At 36.1% G+C, this 23658-nt stretch overlaps 1 protein-coding gene across 2 annotated transcripts in view; it reads right to left on the bottom strand.

Moving 5' to 3' along the window:
• Positions 1-22460, bottom strand: part of DTNBP1 (dystrobrevin binding protein 1) — a 159343-nt gene extending 136883 nt beyond the window's left edge. The window contains exon 1 of one of the 2 annotated variants that reach the window (XM_031946824.1): positions 22213-22460. In XM_031946824.1, coding sequence (XP_031802684.1) covers positions 22213-22268 — 56 coding nt within the window. In that variant the 5' untranslated portion in view covers positions 22269-22460. The remainder of the gene's footprint in view (positions 1-22212) is intronic. The other variant, XM_031946827.1, reaches the window with a different exon arrangement.
• Positions 22461-23658: the final 1198 nt, after the last annotated feature.

The following is a 23658-nucleotide window of genomic DNA, read 5'->3' as shown; positions in this document are numbered from 1 at the left end:
TAATAAAATCACACTTGAAGTCACAAAAATTAAAACTGAACTATGGAGGATTGATTTGTAAATTGTTCTACATGATCTGTTTATTCTGCTTTGCATCAATCAATTCATACTATTTTATCCATGTTGTTCTAAAGCCATCTCTTTCATCATTTCTTATAGCACAACAGTGTTCCATCACATTCATATAACATAATCAGGTTATCAACTATTCCCCAAATGATGGGCAACTCCTCAATTTCTAATTCTTTGCCGCCACAAAAAGAGCTGTTACAAATATTTGTTTAAGAGTCCTTTACTTTTTTTGATTTTTTTTTTTGGGGGGGGGGAGTGGTAAAGATCTAATAGCAGTATCACTGGATCAGAGGATATGTACAATTTAATAGTTTTTTGGGAACAGTTGCAAATTTCTTTACAGAATGACGATACCAGATCCCAGCTCACCCATGTACCTTTTTTCCCGTAACTCCACCAGCATGTCCCACCAAGAACCTGCTTTTCATTTTTGGTCAACTTTGCCAATACAACTGATATAAGGTATTTTCTCAAATTTGTTTCAATCTGAATTTCTCTAGTTATTAGAGTTTTAGATTATTTTTTCATGTGGCTATTGACAGCTTGGATTTCCTATCCCTACCTCCTCTCCAAATTGCCTATTCTTCGCGGAGATCTATCTTTTTTTTTTTTTCCCTATAATTATAACTTTTTATTTACAGAACCCATGCCTGGGTAATTTTTTTACAACATTATCCCTTGCACTCACTTCTGTTTCGACTTTTTCCCTCCCTCCATTTACCCCCTCCCCCAGATGGCAAGCAGTCCTATACATGTTAAATACATCACAGTATATCCTAGATACAATATATGTGTGCAGAACCAAACAGTTCTGTTGCACAGGAAGAATTGGATTCAGAAAGTAAAAATAACCCAGGAAGAAAAACAAAAATGCAAACAGTTTACATTCATTTCCCAGTGTTTGTTCTTTAGGTGTCGCTGCCCATCATTGATCAACTGAAACTGAGTTAGATCTCCTTGTAGAAGAAATCCACTTCCATCAGAATACATCCTCATACAGTAATCGCTGTTGAAGTATATAATGGCGTAGATCTATCTTTAATTGTATCAAGAGTGTTTTGGAATTGTATCCAAGTAATTCCTATATATGTCTTAGCAGATAGTCCTCAAGTACTTTATATTGTGTGTACTTTTTTAAAAATGGAATTTTCTTTCTGTATCTTCCTGTTGATTTTGTTGGCAATACACAGTAATGCTGATGATGCTGTGACTTTAGTTTATGTCCTACAACTGGGCTGAAGCTGTTGTTTCAATTAGTTTTTTATTGACTCTTTAGGACAGTGGTTGGCAAACTATGACCCAATACCTGTTTTTATATGGCCTACAATTGAATGGTTTCTATATTTTAAAATAAAGTTTTAGATTTATTTTGTTTTGTATTTTAAAATGTTAAAAGAAAATCTCTTGCAGGCTGTACAAAAACAGGCAACAGTACAGATATGACGCAAAGATCTTGGTTTGCCAACCTCTAGTTCTCTAAATAAATTATCCTATCGAATGCAAAAAGTGATCATTTGGTTTCTTTACCTATATCTATTCTCTTGATTTTTTTCTTTTCTTATTGCTTTAATTAGCATTTCTAGTACTATATTGAATAGTAATGATGACAATCTATAGTCTTGTTTTACTCTGACATTAGTGGAAAAGCATTTAATTTATACCTATTAAAGAAAATAGATATAAAGTATAAAAATTTATACTTATTTAAGTATATACTGCTTTTTTTTTCAATTAAGAAAAGCTCTACAGGGCAGCTAGGTGGTGCAGTGAATAGAGCACCAGCCCTGAAGTCAAGGACCTGAGTTCAAATCTGGTCTCAGACAATTTAACACTTTCTGGCTGTGTGACCCTGAACCTAATCCCAATTGCCACAACAACAACAACAACAAAAATCAGTAATGGATGTGTATCTTCTTAAAAACTTTTTCTGCATTTACTGGCATAATTGTATGATTCTGCTGTTAATATGGTCAATTAGGCTTATAGTTTCTTTAATATTTAATAAACCCTGCCTTTCTAGCATTAATCTATTAATCTGGTCTGACCATATTATATAAACATTGTAATATTTTGTTGACGTCTCCTTCCTAATATTTTAATTTACATTTTTTGCATCATTATTCATTAAAGATGTTGGTTTATTTTTTTTTTTTCTGTTTTGACTCTGATTTAGTTATTAAGGGCATATTTGTGTTAAAAAAAGATTTGATGGGACTTTCTTTTCCTAACTTTTCAAAGAGTTGATGTAATATTGGAATGAATCATTCTTTAAATCATAAAACTTGCTTGCAAATCCAAGTATTCTAATTTCCTGTTCTAATAATATGGGCAATTTATAATTTCGTAAATATCTATCCACTTCACTTAGATTGTCAGTTATATTCACACATGAGTGACAAAAGAGTAGTTAATCACTCATTGCTTCTATTTCTTCTTCACTGGCTGTAAATTCACTGTTCTTTCATTTTTGATAATGGGATTTGATTTTTTGTTCTTTAATCAAGTCAGTCAGTGGCTTATTGATTTTCTTGGTTTTTTCTCCTTCAAATAAGAATTAGTTTGCACTTTCATTTATTAATTTTTTGCTTTTAATTTTGTTAATCTTTCCTTTGATTTTCAGGATTTTTATTTTGGTATTTGAAAGTATTTATTTTGTTGGTTTTTCAGTTTTGCTTTTTGTTTTTTAGGCATGTCTAATTCATTTATCTACTTTCTCTCTCTTTTACTGATCAAAGTATTTAGATGTATAACTTTCCTAATAATAATAAACGATTAGATTGCCTTCTAAAATTGTGACATTGTTTCATTGTTGTCATTATTTTTAATGAAATTACTGTTTCTATGATTTCTTTTTTGAGATTAAGTTATTTAATTTCCAATTAATTTTAAAATTTTTTCTTCAAAGGCCTCTTTTTATTAAACATAATATTTATTGCCTTATGATTAAAAAAAAGATGCATTTGATATTCTGGCTTTCCTGCATTTGTTGGTGAGGCTTTTTTTTTAAACTCTAAAATAGTCAATTTTTGTGAAAGTGCTATGCATAGTTGAAATATAGGTAAACTCCTTTCCACCTTGATTAGAGGTCTATTATATCTAAATTTTTCTAAAACTCTATTGAGATCTTTCATTTTTGCTTACTTTTTTGTTTTAAATTACTGTTTGATTTATCTGAGAGCAGGTAAACTGGGACATCATTATAGTTTTCCTGTCTTTTTTTCCCCTCTAAATAATTTAACTTTTAGTTTAAGAATTTAAATGCTATGTCTCAGTTGTATTTATGTTTAATATAGATATCCATCGGGGGCACCTCTCAACAAAAAGTAATTTGTTTATTTCTTTAATTAGTTCTATTTTTGCTGTTTCTTTGTCTGACATGATTGTTAGCTCTGCCTATTAAAATTTAAGGTGAAATGTAATAGATTCTGCTCCAGTTCCTTATTTTAACTGTGTGTATCTTTTTGTTTGTTTGTTTCAAGTGTATTTCTTTATAAACAACATCATTGGATAAACAATATTATTGGATTTTGGTATCTAATCCATTCTGTCTCTTCCAGTGTGTAGACATCCCATTCATAGGCACAGAAGTGTTAAATATAATTTCTCATCATCCTATTCTCTTAATTTTTTTTCTTTTTTGTTTTCTAGTCCCACTTTAAATAATTTGTTTTGCTTGTGAGTAATCCATTCCTTAATCTTAGGTAGCACCTACCTCCAAGGTTATTGTGAGGATCAATAATTATAAGATAACAATTGTAAAACACTTAGCACAGTGCCTGACAACACAGTAAATGCTATAGAAATGTTAGCTATTACAATAATGATTTTATTAATATACTCTCTCTCTACTTCTACCTCTACTATTCCCTTAATAACTCTTTTTCTTTACTATTTTCCCATCAGACAAATTATATTTCTGTAACCAAAACGTATGTGCATGCTTCCTTCTTTTGATGAGTTCAAATGACAGTGATATGCAAATATCACTCCCTCCTCCCACCCTTTACTCTTTGATGTTACAGACTTCTATTATACACCTCAATTTTGGGATAAATTTTCCCATTCTTCCTTTCCCTTCTCCTCCACCTAGTATCTTCTTGCTATCTCTCTACATTATTCTTCTAAGATTAAAAATAATAGAATTATTCCTATGCCTCTAATTAATTAGATTCTTTCCATGACTTCTGATTATGATGGATACATATAACATCTCGTGTTGCATATAAAAATGTAACTCTCTCTCCTTAAACTGACCTAGATTGAAAAAATTACTCAAAAAGGCTTTTTCTTGGATTTTTCAATCAGAATTTGGTCTGACACATTTTCTAGATCTTTGTACTCTATCCGTTTTGACTATGTTTTATGACTTTAACAGATGACAACCCAAGCAGAATTCTACCTCTTTTATCTGTTCTCTTTTCACAACCTGGCACCATCTTTTCTTTCTAACATTATCACATATTTCAAATGTTTAACAAATTTTACTCAATGCCTTATATAACCTAGGTAAAATAGTTTTTAAAAAATCTACAGATAAACAAAACTGCAAGGATAATTGACTTGCTAGTAAGGAGACAAAAATATCAACAAGCTAGAATGATGGGCTTAACTAATTAATAAGGAAGATGTCTATTTTGTAGACTTTTGTCTTTAAAGTAGACAAGTCTTTATTAGTTTCAAAAATACCGTTTCACAAGTATAAGAAGAAGAGCCATGGCTTAGTGAGAATGTCATTTTAAAGAGGAGGGAAATTAATAGAGTTCAAGCTCAATATAAAACAATGGTGATACAGCAACCAATAATTACATCATTCTTGGTGAAACTAAAAGAGGTATAGGTTCTGAATAAGGGAAGTGACAGTCCTGTACTGTCTGACTTGGATAGACCACAGATACATTTGCAGTTCTGGGTACACGTTTTTAGAAGGACATTGATAAACCACAGAATGTCCAGAAAAGAGTGGCTTGGAGGACCTTAGGATCCCACTGTACAAAAATTACTTGAGGGATCTGAGGATATTTAACTTGAAAAAGCACATAGATGGGAAGATATACTAATAATCTTAAATGCACATGTTCCATTTGGCTGCCAAGGATAAAATCAGGTACAATAGGGGAGTTTCAGAGAAGCATATTTTGATCAACTTAAGAAAAAATTTCCCAATAATTAGAAGTATATAAGAGTTTCAGAAAGCAGTGGGCTCACTCTCTATAGAGATAGTCAAAGTGGAAAAATGTCATACAGTCTCAGAACTAAAAATTGGCAGAGATTTTCTAGCTCATTCTGTACCTGACTCCAAATACCTTTTAGAATATCTCAAATACCAAAAATAGTCATCCTGTGATTACTGTCTATGATATTCTTCTACTTTGATTGCTCTTTGCCACCCTGGACTACACGCTGTATCCTTATCCCTCCCTGCCCTTGTTCTGGCCATTCTCAGGGCCAGGAATCAATTCCCTTTTCGATCTTTGCTTCCTTTAGAATTCAACTTATAAACTACCTTCTATAAAAATCTTCTTCCAAAAGCTGTCTTTCTCACATTTTGCTAAGGCCTTTCTTCTTCAAATCTCATGTGACATTTTGTTTTGTATTTTTCCAACACAATTATTATGATCCTCACCTTAATATAAAATACTACTTAATATTTCAGGTATCTCTGTTGGTGTGTAAACACAGTATTAGAACACAGATTTTTGAGGACAAGGCCTATTTCTCATTTAAACTTTGTTCTTCTCCTAGTATCTGGTGTGGTGCACAGGGGATGCTAAATAAATAATTTAGAAAGATACCTATAAAGTGGCTAATGAGTCTAAATATTTTACATGTATCCTTGGCTTTCTTATCAGGGCTGAGAAGTTTCAAGATCATTATTATAAGTCAACCCAGAGAGTTGTGTATAGTTTTCCCACACTATGTGGCTCCATATTTCTATGCTTTTAAAATTGGGTCTGACTTTTTATAGTTTGGGGTCCCCCCCCAAGTTTTGTTGCTTTTGGTACCACAGAGTACCAAATCTCCTGTCCTGGAGTCAATAAGATCTGAGTTCAAATCTGTCCTTAGACACTAGCTGTGTAACTAACCTTAAGCAAGGCACTTAATCCTGTTTACCTCATTTCCCTCATCCATAAAATGAGCTGCAGAAGGAAATGGCAAACCATTATAGTATCTTTGCCAAGAAAATCTGGGATCACAAAGATCTGGACACAACTGAAATAACAATTGTTATTTCATACTGCTATTAACGTTTCTGTCAGCCCTCCTCCTCTCCTCCTCATTTGTTATTTATAACATTTATAATCAGTTATGAGCTTAATTCCTCCCCTCCAAATATGTTTGTGAGAATAGTGCACAAAATTAATAAGTAGATCTTGATTAAGGGCTCTCAAGTCTATAAGCTTTTTGTAGTCAGACTTTGTGTAATCTATTTTTTGGAAGCCTACAGGCCTTTTCTTGTTTGTTTCCCAGTTCTTGCTTTTGTTCCAATATTCACTTTGCTGGATAAGTTTTCAGGTTGATGGATTATTGAATGTTACTTATCTAACTATTTCTGCTAAACTGGAAAGCTAGATCTACCAAAATATACTTGAGACTCATGAATACAATTACAAAACACTATAGAGCTAAAGAAAAATAAGTGAGATATTATTCAGTCACGGTTGGGCCATGCCAATATAATAGAAATTAAGATACTACACCTCAATCAACTTACAGATTCACTGTCATATTAATGAAATAAAAAATTTTTTAAAGTAGACAAAATATGAACAAAATTCATCTGGAAAAAAAATTTAAAAAAAGACAAAAATTTCTAGGGAAATAATGGAATAAAAGGAATAAAAGAAATCTAGTAGTATTAGGCCCCAAACCATATTGTAAAGTAATAATTATCAAAACTATTTAGTATTGGTTAAAAAATAAAATAATCAGTGTAACAGATTAGTTAAGAAAGACCCAAAAACAACTGAAAATACTAGAATAGAATTCAATAAACCCATGGATCCTACTGGGGTAAAGACAACATAGTGGGGTATATGACAAAATTGCTAGGAAAACAGGAAAGCAATAAAGCAGAAATTAGGCTTAGGGACTTTACATAATATACTATTCTCAAATGCCTAACACACCTGATGTGAATCAAAACCAAAAAAAATTTACTACCATATTACATTTGTTTTGCATTTTATATTTTTGAAAGTGCTTTGATATATAGTATCTCACTGGATCCTTACAGACCCTTGGGAGATAGGCAGGACAGGGATTTTATAGATGAAGAATATGAGGCAGAGTGCTCAGATCATTAGTCAACAACTCACTATTAGAGATTAGACCACAACACAAAATTTCTGAGTATACTGTTCTTTATACCTTACCATGTGTCACTTTGTAAAGCCAGATTACCTGTGCTCTTCTATTAATTAGTCAATAAGCATCTCTTAGTGTATGTTAGGCACAGTGCTAAATACTCAGAATACAAAGAAAACAAAAAACTAGCTTCTACTTTTATAAATTTTCAGTCCAAGTAAAGGAATTGGAATTAATCATTTGCATTTTAATGTAAATTAAGAAAGAAATCATATTTTATTAATATTTAGTGTAGAGACTGTCCCAGATGTCCTAACTGGATTCATACAGCAAACTATGACCATATAATGCATGACACAGAAAGTTATCTGAAGGAAAAGCAACAGGACTTGACAGGGGCACACTCATTTGTTTATTTGTGACATAAATGCAATTCATGTGTACCTGACTGAATGGAGCTCTAGAGTATGTAATCTAGTTTTAACTAAATTAACCCACAAAATGAATAAGAGGTTCTAAAAGACTCATACAAAGAAATAGTGGATTTAAAAAAAAAGTTAAGCATGAAGGACTAATAAGAAAATAGCAGAAATTATGCTAATCAGATCTGACATGTCAGCCAAATTATTCAAAATTAGCAAGATTATTTGAAGTATGGATTTATGTCCACTGTCATTAAAGATGAATCTCATCATAAATGTATATTCTGCCTTGAGATATTGGCTAATAATAGCATGAAGACATCATGACTAAAAACTAAACATCTACATCATAAAAACAAATTTCTCCAATTTTTAAAAATCTATGACATCTAATCAAATACCTAACAAAAATTCACTATGCTTAATGGCATGCTCACAAATAACAAAGTTACACTGGAGATGGAAAAGATGTTCAGTTGGGAAGGATAGAAACCAATCCTTGAATCTAACTATGTGGTTTACTGATAATATGCCATCATCCCAGTAATACACACACATACCCACAATCTGATGACAATCATCTTTGACAACCACACAGTTTCTCAGAAAATAGGACACTTGAAAGGCAAAACAGCATACTTGGTAGTTCCTGTCTAGAAACTGAGGTTTGTCCAAGTGGTCATAGTTAGGACAACTAACACTGTTTTATGCTTAGAAGGACAAAAGGAATTAATTAAAACTTTTTTCAAATGCACACATCTATAAAATGAGTAGGTTCAAATGAGTTAATATAAAGCATTATGAAAACTTTTAACCTAAATAAATGTTAGGTATTTTACTGCATTAAAAGTGTCATATTATATTATTGGGGAGATGCTAACCAAGATGCCAAAAGGTTAAAAAAAAATTATGCACCTACATTATCTGTACTAGGATGGAATAAAGTTCACTAACTTAAAAAACCAATGTAGATTACTTTGATTCAACCATCATTTTATTAAGCCCTGTGCAGGCATTGCTAAACTCTGGATACAACAAAGAAATCAGTGCACTCAAATCATTTTTACTTTTTATTGGGGGGAAATGTATGCAAATAAAAACAAAAGAAATAAAAAGTAAATTTTGGGGAGATAGGAGCACAAACATGGGGCAATAAGGAAAGAAAGCAGCCCAAGCCAAATCAAAGAGGGAACTACAGATTCCAAGAAGTAGAGATGAGAAGGGGGAACATAATAGGCATGGAAACACAGAAACAGATTGTCGAGTATCTCAAGTGGCAAACAGGAAAATCTGTATATGAAAAATAATATAGTAAGTCTTGAAAGACATGATGAGATAACATTATGAAAGGTTTTAAATATTAGATTTTGTATCTTATAAAAACAATGAAAGCCACTGAAACTTCTTATGCATGGGAGCGACATAATCAGATCTGTGGTTTAATAATAACAATTTTTTTTTAGCTCTGTAGAGAATGGACTAGAAAAAAAAGCAGAGTCTAGGGGAAGGGAATAAGTTGAGCAATGTATGGCAAGAAGTAAAGAGTCTGAATAAGGATTAGGATCAAAAGAATGAAGGCAAATGCCTCTAAGGAGACTAAGGTCTCTATGTGGTTTTTAACATTGGGTACGTGAATTTTTAAAAAATACTGTGTTAACTACTCTGATATAATTCCTTTTTTTAAAAATGCTATATATTTTTCAAAATATGTTCAAAAGTGTCATTCTGAGAAAGGAACTCTAGAGACTTCACCACACTTCCAAAGGTGTCCATGTCACAAAGAAAGTTTTTGTAACATCAGAAAAAATAAATAAATGGTTGCTAAGAAGATATTATTATAAAGTCTAATGCACACTTTGGTTTGATGAAGATGAAGAAAACTAAAGCACTTTGTTAACATCTGCTCCCTTTAAAATCGTATAGCCTATAAGACAGATGGCATCTATCAGCTTACTTTGGATTATGATTTGCTGAACAAGGTCACTATGCTCATCACTACAATAGTTCTTGACATCATCACTTTTGCAGAATAAGAGCCCGGGCTCAAGATGAATAGTATGAATTTATGACACTTAACCATTGCTATTTTTCCTCTCTTCTTATGGCTAAGATTAGTCAGAAATAATTCCCTTTCACCTGGAAAAAAGAGTCCTGTATATTTTCACTGTTCTTCCCCTAGGCAACTACTCATATTGCCATATTCTAGTCCTAAAGGCACTGATGTACTCCATTTTGAGAACATCACGTTATCTGGGAGAGATGAAGCCATAATTACTGAAGACCTACATTTGGACATGGCACATTTAAAGGGCAGAGGATGGAAAAGCAAACTTAAGAAAATCTAGGTTCTAACATATTCAGACAAATTTTGGGGAGCACTGTCAGTAGGGAAATCCCAGAGCATTCTGGAATAATATAGAATAAATTGATACCCACTTTCCCACAATTTAAAGTATCCGAAAGGCTTACTGGACACATTAAGATCTGAAGAACCCCCATTCTCCATCTGGATATCCTAATGATTCCCATTTATTGAGTCAGCTGTAAGTCCATCTCTTTCAAATGGAGCATAGACTTTAAACTCAGAATATCTAAAACAAGTTATCCAACAGTCTCTCCCCTGGAAACCTTATGACCTTGATTGGCCCATGTTTCGGAAGATCTCTGCCCACATAGAGGAGATTGTGTGAAGCCTTTGGCAGTCACCAAGGGGTGGCCAGTATATCATTAGGCTTCTTGGAGCTACAAGTTTTACAAAGTGGCTTTTCACTAGGACATTTCTGAAAAATGGATGTTCACTTGTTACTGGGCCCTAGCTGCTACTAAACAGATGCAGAATTATCTTTTGTTCAGAATTGAATAAAGGTTGGGTGATAGGATAGCTCTCTGACAAGACAGGTAAAGGAGAAGGTTTCTATTGTTTAATAGAAGTCATATACTAAAAATCTTACCTTCCTGGCTCATTCCAGTTAGTATCCTTTACAAAAAGTTAAGACTAAAGATGTTCAGTCCAGGTCTGAAATCCTGCCACTTCCACTAGCCCAACAGGCCTCTACCTATAATCCTGAGGAACAAATTTCATCTAATTTACTGATGACTGATCTATTACAAAGGAGCTATGCAAATCTAGACTTCAAATCTATTACTTCCAGTAATAGGAATGGAGGTTCTAGCAAGTCCTTACAGCGGCTAAGGTCCACATTGCATTTGAAGGATGGGACAACGAACATCATCATCTACATGATTCTTAGGTAATAGTGGTCATGAAGCTGGCCATGTTGCCTGGAGCCTGATGAAAACAGGTATGGCTCTTTGGGATGAGGACTGATGAAGTAATTTTGCTAATATCAAAACTGCAATTATTTGTGGGGCATGTCAGAAAAAACATGTTCTCCACTCGCAGGCATCATTATAAACAGCAAAGGTTAGGACACATGGGTTCATTGCTACTCTAGACTTTGGAGTAGTGATGTCATGTTATGCTGGGCATAGAATCGTGGCTTTTTCCTACGTGTGACACAACTATTCATGCTCAGTTGGACTACTTGTGCCAATTAGAGGTTTGCTCCAGGCAATCAACAGCTACATCATCAGCACCTCCTAAAGGATAGTGTACACCCCGGAGAATTAGCTCGGAGCCCACTCAATTGGAAGGCTTACTTTCTTCTGAGATGGTTCAGATAACTCCTTTTCAGAAAGGGATTGGAGGCCAAGACGTGCTATTATTTAGAAATGTCTTGCTTTTTAACAGTACAGGAGAAGATAAATTGCTACTATGTAACTATGGTAAATGTCTTTACTTGGAAGAAGGGGATCCCTTACTTAAAAAGCAAAATTTCATCTATCTCAATAGCAGTTTTCAGTCTTTGGATGATGTTGAGGAAGAATCTTTTGAAACCTCCATAGAAGAAATAGGCAGCTCTTCAGCTAAGGCTTCTAAGAAGGTGAAGATTTGGGGTCATCCTCATAATATGGCTCTCAGGAGGAAATTTTGGTAGAAGAGTCAGGGAGTACTGAATGAGTGGTTACTAAGTACTAGGAAAATGATTTCCATTTACTAGGTATTAGATACTAGAAAAGCTTAGATCTTAAGACAGATTTTATGGATCATAATCTTTTAGGCACTTTACTATAAATAATGATGAGGTATGATGAAGAGGAATCTATGACTTTGATGGAGCTGTAGTCATTTATTTTGTTATGGTCCCAGTGTTCCTAGTATTGCTAATGTGGAAATGTTTACCATGATGGTGCATGTACAGCCTATATCTGATTGTTTGCCGTCTTGGGGAGAAAGGAGGGAAAAGAAAGAGGGAGAAAAATTTAGAATTCAAAATCTTACAAAGATAAAAGTGAAAATTATCTTCACATGTAATTGAAAAAAAAAATACAAATATTACCTCATTGATAAGTATTATATCATCTCTCCAGGAAAAGCATTTGTGTGATTGTGCCAGGGATATTCTAGGTTTAATATTTCTGGTACTGCTCCTACTCATTGTCACTGTCTTACATCTGTAGATCTGCTATAAACTTCAAATTTGATCCATCCCCACAGCACTCACAGATAGTAGCAAGTATTAACAATAAGAGACAGATATATAATGCCACAGGGAACTTTAGAATCAATTCTGTAGATGTAAACAGTTAAACATAAAAAAGCTAATATGTGTTTTATACTGGTAAAATGCATCAAAAAATGTTTCACCCAAGTCTGTTCATATCAGCCATGATTTAAGGTGAAAAAAGTACCAAACTTAAGTAATAGGACTTGATTCAAATTCTGATTCTATCAATTATTACTTCTGCAATGTTGGTCAAGTCACACACAGCCTTTCTGGGCCTCAGTTTCCTCATCTGTAAAATAGAACTACTAAAACTAAAAATGTTCTACTGGACAACTTCTCAGATTCCTTTGAGTTTTAAGAACCTATGAATTTTTCTTTCCTATTTCTATTTTATCAACTTTCAAAGTCTAGCAAACAGATCTACAACAGTAAGTGCCTATCTCCTATATCCCCTGCTAGATAACTTATGTTACATGTTACATGAGATGTAAATCACTAGCAAAAGTTCATCTATATCAGCAGTAGGATTAGTGATTGTCATTTTCTGTGAAGAGCGAGTCAGCACCCTGGATGCCTTAGAATCAGCAGGAGTCATAAGCAAAAGTCCTTGGTCTTTATTGTTGGTCTTTAGGGGGAGAAGTGAAGTGGATGGACGCAAGCTCTCCACAACCTCCCTTCTCCTCTACCACCAAAGTGACTCTGGCTCCTCTCCCTCCATCCCCTAATCCCTCCTACAATTCTCTATATACACCAAATCCAACCAGCACAGAATAGTGGGAAGGGCCATTTTCCAAGCATATGCTAATAGAGTATTGTCCAATAAGTAATTAGCCTTAAGTGCTCAATTGTCTGATTCCAATGCATCTATTTAGAGTTTCAGCCCTTTACAATTTCCCCTCCCACACCTTACTATCTCTAGCACTTAACTGACAACAGAAATTCTACACAGATTTCCTTCCTTTAGGCTTTGCCTGTAATTATTTAAGCTTTATAAATCATTTACAATTTAATGTGAATATATTTAGCAAATATTATTCAGATAAGGAAAGGTTCTTAGAACTTGGGTAAGTAGGAGGCTGGTGAAGAAAGATGCTAGTCATAGGGCAAAAGCTTTCCTGTTCTGAAGTTGTGCTAAGGTCCAGCCTACCTGGGAAGTTAACAAGCTTTATTTATATAACAAACTTTAAGAACTGAAGGTAGTATACACAGGAAGCACCTGTTCATCACACTGGTTAACACTCTGAAATGGAGCCATAATTAGACTGCTGGGTTTCCCCTCACTTACATGCTTTAAGTCTAGGCAGCTTGAGTTTACCTTAGAATTGCCTCAGGGGTATGGATCAAGATGAGAATTGCTACAGGGTACACACTTCAGTTTACAACTGCTATTTGAAGATCATGTCCACCTTAAAGAGGACCTCCAGGCTAGTTCCAAAATTTTTCATCATCTCTAAAGGGTAGATGTGCATCATGAAGAATTAAGATCAAACTAAAACTTTCCACAGTGGGTATGAAACATGAAGATAGCCCAAAATTAATTCACTCCCATCTTGATCCAAGACCCAGTCTGATCCAAAAAGAAAAGTGTAGGATTCAGGCTCTTTCCAGTACCGATCCACCTATAGTATACTTCTCCAATACTATAGTGACTCTGACTTCATCAATGTAGTTATTACCTTCCTATCAGGATCACTGTATATTAAAAAGATGTATTAGAATGAAATTCAAGAATCAGACTGGGGAAGCATAGGGAGACCAACAGATATGAAACCATTAGATATATATTGGAGCTCTCAAATTCTTGACAAAAATCAGACAGCTAATAATTTCATAATTCATCTTTATATCATCCATTAAAAGGGGGGAGGGAACCAAATCCACAAGGGAAACTTATTCTAGATAGATTCTTAACTAAAAAAGAAGAATAGGCTGATAAGCAGAAATATATAGGAATCTTGGGAGGTAAGTGGCCCCTCTGAGAATTTGAGGAGTAGAGTAGAAAGTTCAGCATGGTCTGGTATTCACCCTAGATCTGGGTGAAAATAGATTCCAAAGACTCCAGGGAATTAAAAAAAAAAAAAGAAGAAGAAGAAGATAAAAATTCTATAAGGAAAAATCAATATAAAAGGAATGGAAAGAACCCAAGAATTAAACTGTGAAGTAACCAAAAGAAACCTAATACTGAAAAGGAAGAAAAGGAGGCATACAGACATAAAACTAAAATTAATTTTTAAAAATTTTATTTTTCAAATGTTGAACATAAATATCAAACAAAATGAATGTTTCCATATATTCTGTAGAACAGTTTTGCATAATAACCTGTGATTCTCTTATGTAGATTCCTTTTCTTTAATTATATGATAAATTCAACATGTAACTTTCAAAGCCATTTTGCTTGTATGGTGGTCTTTCTGACTTATTTTTAATCGTGTATTTTAAAAAATATTTCACTGATCTTTCTTTTTTTCTTTGAAAGTGGGGGAATGCTACCATATCTATAACTTCTTATTCACATGCACACACACATTTTTCTATTGGAAAAAATAAAAACCCTTTTTTATAAATACTTTTAATCAAGCACAAAAAATTTCCATTGCCCAAGTTAAAAATGTATGGTTTTTTTCTATCATAAAGTGAGTTGTATGCTTCATCAAAAGATCTCTGGAATCATGGTTGGTCACTGCACTGATGAGAAATACTAAGATTTTTTTTAAAGGTACAAAGAGAAGAAGAAAACAAGGATAAATAGTGGCAGAAAGTATAAAAGTATATAGCATGGTCCTATAATGATACTGTAAGAAATCTAAAATGAAGTGAAATTGACAAAGAAAATTAAGAAAAGAACAGGTTTTTATTCAGAGCAAAAAAAGAAGGATCAGAGAGGAGGTAGAATTATAGACTGGGTTGTAAAGGGTGAAAATAATAGACTTTCCAAAAGATGACAGCTGGTATTCAAAGAATTGATGAATGGAACTGCAATACCAATTTAATGATTTTTGAATAATCATGAACAATGAGAGAGCTGTCAAAGAAGCCAAAGAAGCACAAGTATTCTAAAAAAAATTTTAATTGGGAGAAAATGTAGCCTCTTTAGGTGAGTGTATTAGTTTTTGATTTCTGGAAAAGTTGTAGAATATTTTGTTAAAATAGATAGTGAATATGTAAGAAATGATGATGCCAAGATTACTGAGTTGGCATTGGTTTTATCAACAATAAGGTTAAGAAGAAGTCTAACTATACCTGTTTCCTAGCACCTCTCCCTTCTCCCCCCCTTTTGCCATAGGACTGCTAAATTAGTAAGTCAGAAAAATGTTTTAGGTAAAGTTTTTCTAATTCAAGCAAGTCATCTGGAAAAGTATCTTAGGCTGTGCTTGTGGACAAAGTGAAGAGACAAGAGTTAGATTAAGGTAATCTACTTAGAATTAATTGAATGAACAAAACCAAATAGGAATCAATGATGACTCAATGTTTTGTGTGGGGGAAAAAAGGTGAAGGACTTACAGATTAAACATATATTGATCAGGGACTGTTAGCTAAAGCCTTAAAGGCCTCAGTTTAGGAAGCATGTGATTTTAGATAAGGCCTGGACTATATTCTATTGTCCAAAAGAGGATCGATGGTGAGGAAGTATGTAATTTTAGATAAGACCTGGACTATATTCTATTGTTCAAAGAAGGACACTGGTGAGAAAGCTATACATCTACTGCATTCCACTGACCAAATAGAGGAATAGACTTATGTGACCAATCACACCATATAGAAGGTGGGATTTTGCGGGTCCTTTGTCCAAAATGTATAAATACTGTGAACATTTTCAAGGGAGTGGCTCTGTCCTGCTGTGAATTCAGTTCACAGACCAGGATAGGGTCCACTTCTCAAAATTCTAATAAATAATTCTGCTTTCTATGAGTGATCTCTGTAGTAGTCACTTTGGGTAGGTCTTTTTGTCCCACACAGTTTGAAGGAGTCTCTTGGAAGACTTTCCCAGGAATCTGTAGTTGGCATTTGGATAAAATCATTGTTAAGTATATTTATCAAATCTGCAATGACACACAAACTAAACAGGACAATTGATATTTTAAATCAGGAGTGGGGGAACGACCGTAAAATCATTTGATCCTATCTTGTCAAGGTAACCTCGGGTGACAATCACCTCCCACTGTTTGAGTTCTTTAAGCTGATAATTTTGTATGGACCATGAATGATGTTATAAATATTCAAATGACTCTAGACAGAAAAAAAAGTTTCCCACCCCTACATTAGATGATTAAGTTAGAATCCCAAAAAGCTATCAAGAAATCCAAACTTTGGATGGATTCTAGTAAAATTTATTTTATTTTTTTTACTGAGGCAATTGGGATTAAGTGACTGGCTCAGGGTCACATAGTTAGGAAGTGTTAAGTGGTTGAGGCCAAATTTGAATTCAGGTCCTCCTGACTTCAGGGCTGGTGCTCTATTCACTATACCACCTAGCTGCCCCGATTCAAATAAAATTTAAAAGGATATATGTACTCCACTTAGGTTCAAAAAACCAGCTTCATAAGCAAAAGATGAGAGAAAAGTTATAACTGTATAGGATAGCAGAAAAGACAATCAAGAGGCTCTGTGTTCAAATACAAACAGTGTCACTTATCATCTATATAAAATTGAGCATGCCATAACTTTTCTCGACTTGAAGTCTATCTTTTCCTCTTTCTTGGATCTTCTCAAGCTCTCCTTCAATGCTTTCACTGGCTGCATTAAGAAAAACAAAGTGCGCAGGACTAATGAGGAGAAGGACCATCAAATCTTGGTCAGATCACAACTGTACCATCATGCTCTGTTTTGATTACCAGTTTTAGAAGAATACTGATAAGCAGGAAAGTATCAAAAGAAGATAAAGAAGATGCAAAAATGCTTCAAAATTGTGTCACATGAAGATTAGTTGAAGTCATTAGGATGTTAGGTTAAAGAAGAAAGAAGGGGAATGATAACAATCTTTTACTTACTTGAAACCAGCTATGCACAAGTAGAATTAGATTTGTTCAGTTGGGTGCAGAGCGTAGAGCTAAGACCAATGGATCGAAGCTGCAGAGACTGATTGTGGGGGGAGAGAGGGAAAGAATTCCTAGCAATCAGAACCATCCAAAAATGGAATGGTTTGCCTTAGAAGGAAGGAGGATGTCCCTCAATAGGGAGCTGGGTGACCATTCTCTGGGTAGGATTAGAAGGCTTCTGAGGGCCCATCCAATTTAGACTCTTGCCACCTGCATTAAAGATTTTATATAGCAGAAGAGCTTTTCTTGAAGGCTATATTTTACTGTGAGCTAAATTATTTTATTATAATCAAAAAACCAATAACAAAACAAAAGGTTCTTGTGTAATATGTGATATTTAGTCAAATGTATAACTAAGAAAATATGTTCTACTAAAAAGAATTATTTGCAAAGCCTGTTTCCCTCTAATGTTTTCATCAATAATAACCTTCATATATGCAAAGCTCATTCTTATAAAAAGGAGAATGTAGACATCTGGTTCAATAGATAATAATATTAATAATAACAACAGCTAACATTTATATAGCATTTACTATGTGCCAGGCATTGTGCTAAGCATTGAACAATTATCCTCACAATAACGTTACCAGGCAGGTGCTATTATTATCTTTATTTTATAGATGAGGAAACTGAGATAAACAGATGTTAAGTGATTTTCCCAGGAGTCACACAGCTAAAGTATCTGAGGATAGATTTTAACTCGGGTCTTTCTGACTCCAGATTCAAAGTTCTATCCATTGCATCGCCTATTTATTAATGCTTTCTTAATCACTCCTTTGGGACAATAATGTTTTATGATTTTTTTCTATTTTCTTAGTACATTCTCCTTAAATATCTTTTAAAAGTATTATTTAAATCTTTCAAAATTGTGTCATCTCTTTCCATTTTTAACATGCTAAGATTTCCTTACTTTGTGGCTCCATCACAGATAATGAAAAAATTACAGAAATGTAAATTAGATACTTATTTGCTGTCTTCCTACTGATTATATCCATAAATGTTCTTGGGATGATATGACTCAGTTGAGTCTTAGGGCACATTTTCTGAAAACTTGTTTTCATGGCACTGCTCTTCCTTGTTTTATGAATTGAAATAGTTTACAATCTTTTACCAACCTTCTCCATAAAGTTTTGTAAAAAAATTTATATTTGGAACTGGAGCTGCCTTTACTTGCTTTGCTTGCCATGTCAACCCACTTCTCAAAGAGAGCAATTATCTTCTGACTAAAATGATTGAGTGCTTTTGGCCTTCTTATTATGGCTATTTACACTGACTAAGGCAAAGTTTTTTTGCTGGAAATGGCGATAATCCAAATTTAAGTAGTTGTCTTTTTTACATTTCTTTTTTTTGGAGGGCTAAATAGTCCATTTCAATAGGGCAGGTTAATTAGACTATTAGTGACATATTTATCCTTTCTTCAAATTTGATGTTAATTTTTACCTTTTATCTAACTAGTTGGACTAATTATAGACTACAGCTAATTATTATACTGTAAATAGCTGTTTCTTGTTATTTTTTTTTTGAAAGGTAGTTTGGTGTTCACTGGATCCATTCCTTTCCAACTTATCACTCATGGTATGTGGATGTGATGTTTCTGAGTAATCCATGAGTTTTTGCTTCTTTCTCTTCTCAAAGTTGAGTTATATTTTTCACCTTTGTGTCCATGAAGTTAACAAGTTTTAAAGTAAAAGATGATTTAATCAGAAATTACACAGAATCAAAAATCTTTATGACAAATTCTGTCACCAAAAACATCCTCAAGTCTCTTTACTTTGATGTATTCTCTATGTCACACAAAATGATTTACATTAAGTGCAGATCTGACCACATTAAGCAGTCAATAAAATTCAGTGGCTTCCTATTTCCACTAGAATCAAACATAACCTCCTCTATTTGGCTTTCAAAGTCCTTCACAACTTTGCCCCTTCTTATCATTATATCTCTTTCTCACTCGATTTTTTTCTCATGCAATCAGAATGACCTTTTTTGTTTCTCAAGTGATACTCCATCTCCAATTTCTCTGCCTTTGCACTGGCTGCCCCCCATGCTCAAAACACACACCCTCTTTATTTCCATCTGAAGGAATAACACTCTTCCTTCAAAATACAACTCAAGCACAACCTTCTACATGAAACTTTTCCTGATCAATTCAACTACTAGTTGTCTCAAACTACCTTGTATTTATCTACTCTTTGTTTACATTTATTTGCTATATTTATAAATTTCTCTCCCCAACTAGGATGTAAGCTCTTTATAAGGAGTCGCTATTTCATTTTATCTGTATCCCCAGTATATGGAATAGAGCCTGACAAAATGTCATCTCCAGCAGGAAGAATTTTCTTTCTTACTTTATATTTGATCTAGTCTGGTCCAGCCACCACCAGCTAAGTTTTAAATACCATTGTTTATACACTGAATATTGGCATGATATAATACATTAGTTCCCTCTCTGGCTTCAAATATGTGCCACCTGTAAGTTAATAGGCTGGAAGTGTCTCATAGTTTGTCAACTGACTGGAAATGTGTAAAACAAACCAAAGGACAGGGGTATGAATCCAGTCTGAAGTGATCACCTTGAACTAGCCTCAGTTTAGTTAAACCCTAAATTGAAATATTAAGTTTTCAAAATTATTCCCAAGAAGTTTCTACATATATAAAATGTTAATTGTTATTAATCTTCCTTGTGCCAAATTCCCATAGTGCCACCCAGATGTGGCACTTGCTGATTATGTACTAAATACCCTTCAATATGCTCTCATGAGAAAAGACAGGAAATCCATCATTTTCCGCTTCAGGGAAAAGATGAAGTTATCATAGGCAGTTTAACCCCAACTCTCTTAGTTCAGGTTCTGTTTTGGGACAAAATCAAGTACTTGTAAATCATTTTTAAAATCAACAAAAGTAAGTATACTCTGTCCTAACATAGGAAAGATATGTAACAAACCTATCATGGCACTTAAGTTTCCTGATGTGGCAGGGCAAGGCAGAGCAGGATAGGATATGGTGAAGGACATGGCAACTTACCTGGTTTACAGAAATCCACCAAGTACAATGGGCCCTGACTGCCCACACTGCCCACAGTTCGAACTATTTATGCTTTTAGATTACCAATGAAAAACAGTTTTTGTTTGTTTGTTTTTGTTTTTATAAACAATAAGGCTCACCAAATGTTCCTATTGTCATTCCACCTCTCCTTCTGCCTGACAACCAAAAACCTGTTCTTTGTCTCATCATGACCTCCAAACTCTCAACCCATTAGGTTTTGAAGGCAGGGACAGTCTTTTGAATCCATAGTGCTAAAACACAGTACTTACCATCTAGTACACATTTAATAAATGTTTATAGATTGAATGAATCCCTTAGTTCTTTGTGAGACTATCAGCCCCTGGGGTGGCTAGTATTCTTCTCTTGAATCTCTTGCCCTTTTATTCTATCATGGATCTTGTTCTGCCAAACCTGGGCTTCAGTCATGCATCTATGAAATGATGGAGTTGGAATGGCTCGGGTTTTGTGGATGGAGGACCTGTGATCTTGGAGAGGAAAAATTTCACCTTACTGTTTTCTTTTGTAAACTTATTTTGTTTTATTCATTTAAAAATATTCTGAAAGGGTAGTCCATCCATAATATTCACCAGCCTGGCAAAGGAGTCTATGATGCACAAAGTTTCAAAATGCCTGGAATAAGTAGATGGTTACTGAGGTCACTTCCAGCTGCAAATCCAAAATCCTAAATATCTATTATATAAGAAGATAGATCTGAAAAATCGGAAGTGACTTATCTTCTATTTTCTAGAGCCAAGAGAAGTGACTGACATCTTCTATTTTCCATATATAAAACAGCACAATGGCGTTCTACTTTGAAAGATCCACACAATCCTTTTTTCAAACATAACTCGCACCATTTTAAAGTGGTGCACAACCAAAAAGAATAATAAGCATTAAAAGTTTCTTCTAATTTTTTGAAACTTCCAGAAGAAATCACATTAATCTCTCTATTCTTCCATGAAGAGTTTACTGAGAGCACACTTTAAGACACGTCTGGGAAGCGAAGACCAAAACAGCCAAAGCGTTGTGCCAAAGCCACGGAGGTAAGGCGAGTGTCAAACTTGGCACGGGCAGACAAAGGCATCATTCTGGGCAAGGAGGGCGAGTTTTCAGGCTGATGTTAGCTTTGGGGGGGATGAGGAGCGGGCAGAGACGGAAGGATAAGAAAAAGCGATCGTGTTTCGGGGAGAGCGGTCCAGGCTCTAGGCTTCCCCCTCTCAGAGATGACGGATTACGGCCCCTCTTCGGAGCTAGCGCAGGAGAAGCCCATCACGTTAAAAGCATGAAGAAGTCCCCGGGGGGCGTGGCCTTACTGCGGCGGGATGCTCCCCCTGAGAGCAGAGGAGGAGGGCTGCGGGATACGGGAGAGCGGCAGCACCGGCTCCGCGCTCTGCCGCAGCGCGGCTACGGCTAGGGGGAGGCGCGCTCCCGAGGGGAAGGCGGGGGAGGCGCGCTCCCGAGGGGAAGGCGGGGGAGGCGCGCTCCCGAGGGGAGGAGGGAGGAGGGAGGAAGAAGGAGGGAGGAGGGAGGCGGGAGGAGGGAGGGGCGGAGGGGCAGGGCTAAGGTTAGGACAAGTTCCTCCAGCCTCGAGGACCCGCACAAAGTTGGTGACTCTCGGCCTAGCGGGACGCAAGACTTGGGAGCAGAAGGAACGAATTCGGGGTGAAGGCTCCGGCAGCGTGGCTTCCCCCTCCCCTTGCCCCCGGCCCCTGAGACCCAGCAGCTCGCGATCCACTTCCTCCCCCTCGCCCGCGCATTACCCACCCGGAGGTGAAATCCTGCTGCACACTCAGCAGCCTCTCTTTCAGGGTCTCCAGCATTTTCGCCGCCGCCGCCGCCGGCGCCGGGGGTCTCTTCCTGCTCTCCCTGCCTTCCGTCTGCAGGCCTCCTACCCTACAACTGTCACCCGCGTACACATCCCCCCCGGCCCCGGCTCCCCTCAAGCGGCCCCGTACTCCCAGCGCACCGCCCGCCGCTATCGGACAGCAGCCGCAGCCCCCGCCTTCCGCATTCTCCGCCCCCTCCCCCTCTGGTAGCCACGCCCCCGCTCCGGCGCAGCCGTAGTAGCTCCGGCCTTGGCTCAAAATTCGCTGAAGCTGCAGGAGCCGCTCCAGAACCTTGGAAAGCCAGAGAAGGCTGCACCACGCGTGCGCGCCTCTGCCTCGTCCCGCGCCTGGGGGGAGGGGGGTTGTGAAAGTCGGCGTCCGGAGTTCAGCCGCGGGCTCCTCGCTTCCTTTCCCTTTCCCCTCATGGAAGTGATCAACTCCTCGGAAACTGTTCTTGGTGATAAACAGCAGCTGGGTGGCTCCGTGCATAAAGCGCCGGGCCTGGAGTCGGGGAGACCTCGGACGTATTAACTGTGTGACCCTGGGTCCGTCCCTTAACCCTGCCTCAGTTTCCTTATCTGTACAACGAGCTGGAGAAAAAAATGGCAAAGCCATTCCAGTACCTTTACCAAAAATACCTCAAAGTGAGGAAATCTAAAAACGGTGATAAACCTGACCATGGCTTCCCCCTTAGAGATACGGCCACCGTAGAGATGGAGAAACTGATCATGGGGAGCATGACCTGTCCATGAATATCAGTTATTATGTAAATTCATGGCTTTCGAAATCAAGTCCGTTGCTCTTTCCACAACGTATGTGTGTGTACGTAGTAGCGCACACAGACGCACTCTTTGGAAAGCCCTTTGTATATATCATCTCAATTGATCCTCACAAAATTCTGGAAGATGTTGTTCTTCCCAATTCAAAAAATGAGGAAACAGACTCATTTTTTAAAAATTTATTTGTTTGTTTATTTTATATTTTTCATTGACAGAACCCATGCCAGGGTAGTTTTTTACAACATTATCCCTTGCACTCACTTCTGTTCCGATTTTTTCCCTCCCTCCCTTTACCCCCTCCCCCAGATGGCAAGCAGTCCTATACATGTTAAATAGGTTACAGTATATCCTAGATACAATATATCTGTGCAGAACCGAATAGTTCTCTTGTTGCACAGGGAGAATCAGACTCGTTTTTAATCTGTGCTCCCTGCGGGAGGGTGGTGGTGGTAGTGGTGGCAGAAAATTGCAATATAGGAAGGAAACTACATCAAGACTTGGAACACAAAAGCCAAAAACTGATCTAATTAAAAGAGATAAAGAAGGAAACTGTATCTTGCTGAAAGGTACCATAAACAATGAAGTCATAGCAGTACTAAACATAT

The sequence above is a fragment of the Sarcophilus harrisii genome, chromosome 1, assembly GCF_902635505.1.
Source record: "Sarcophilus harrisii chromosome 1, mSarHar1.11, whole genome shotgun sequence".
Classification (NCBI taxonomy): Eukaryota; Metazoa; Chordata; class Mammalia; order Dasyuromorphia; family Dasyuridae; genus Sarcophilus; species Sarcophilus harrisii.
This window is presented reverse-complemented; position numbering and strand designations above follow the sequence as displayed.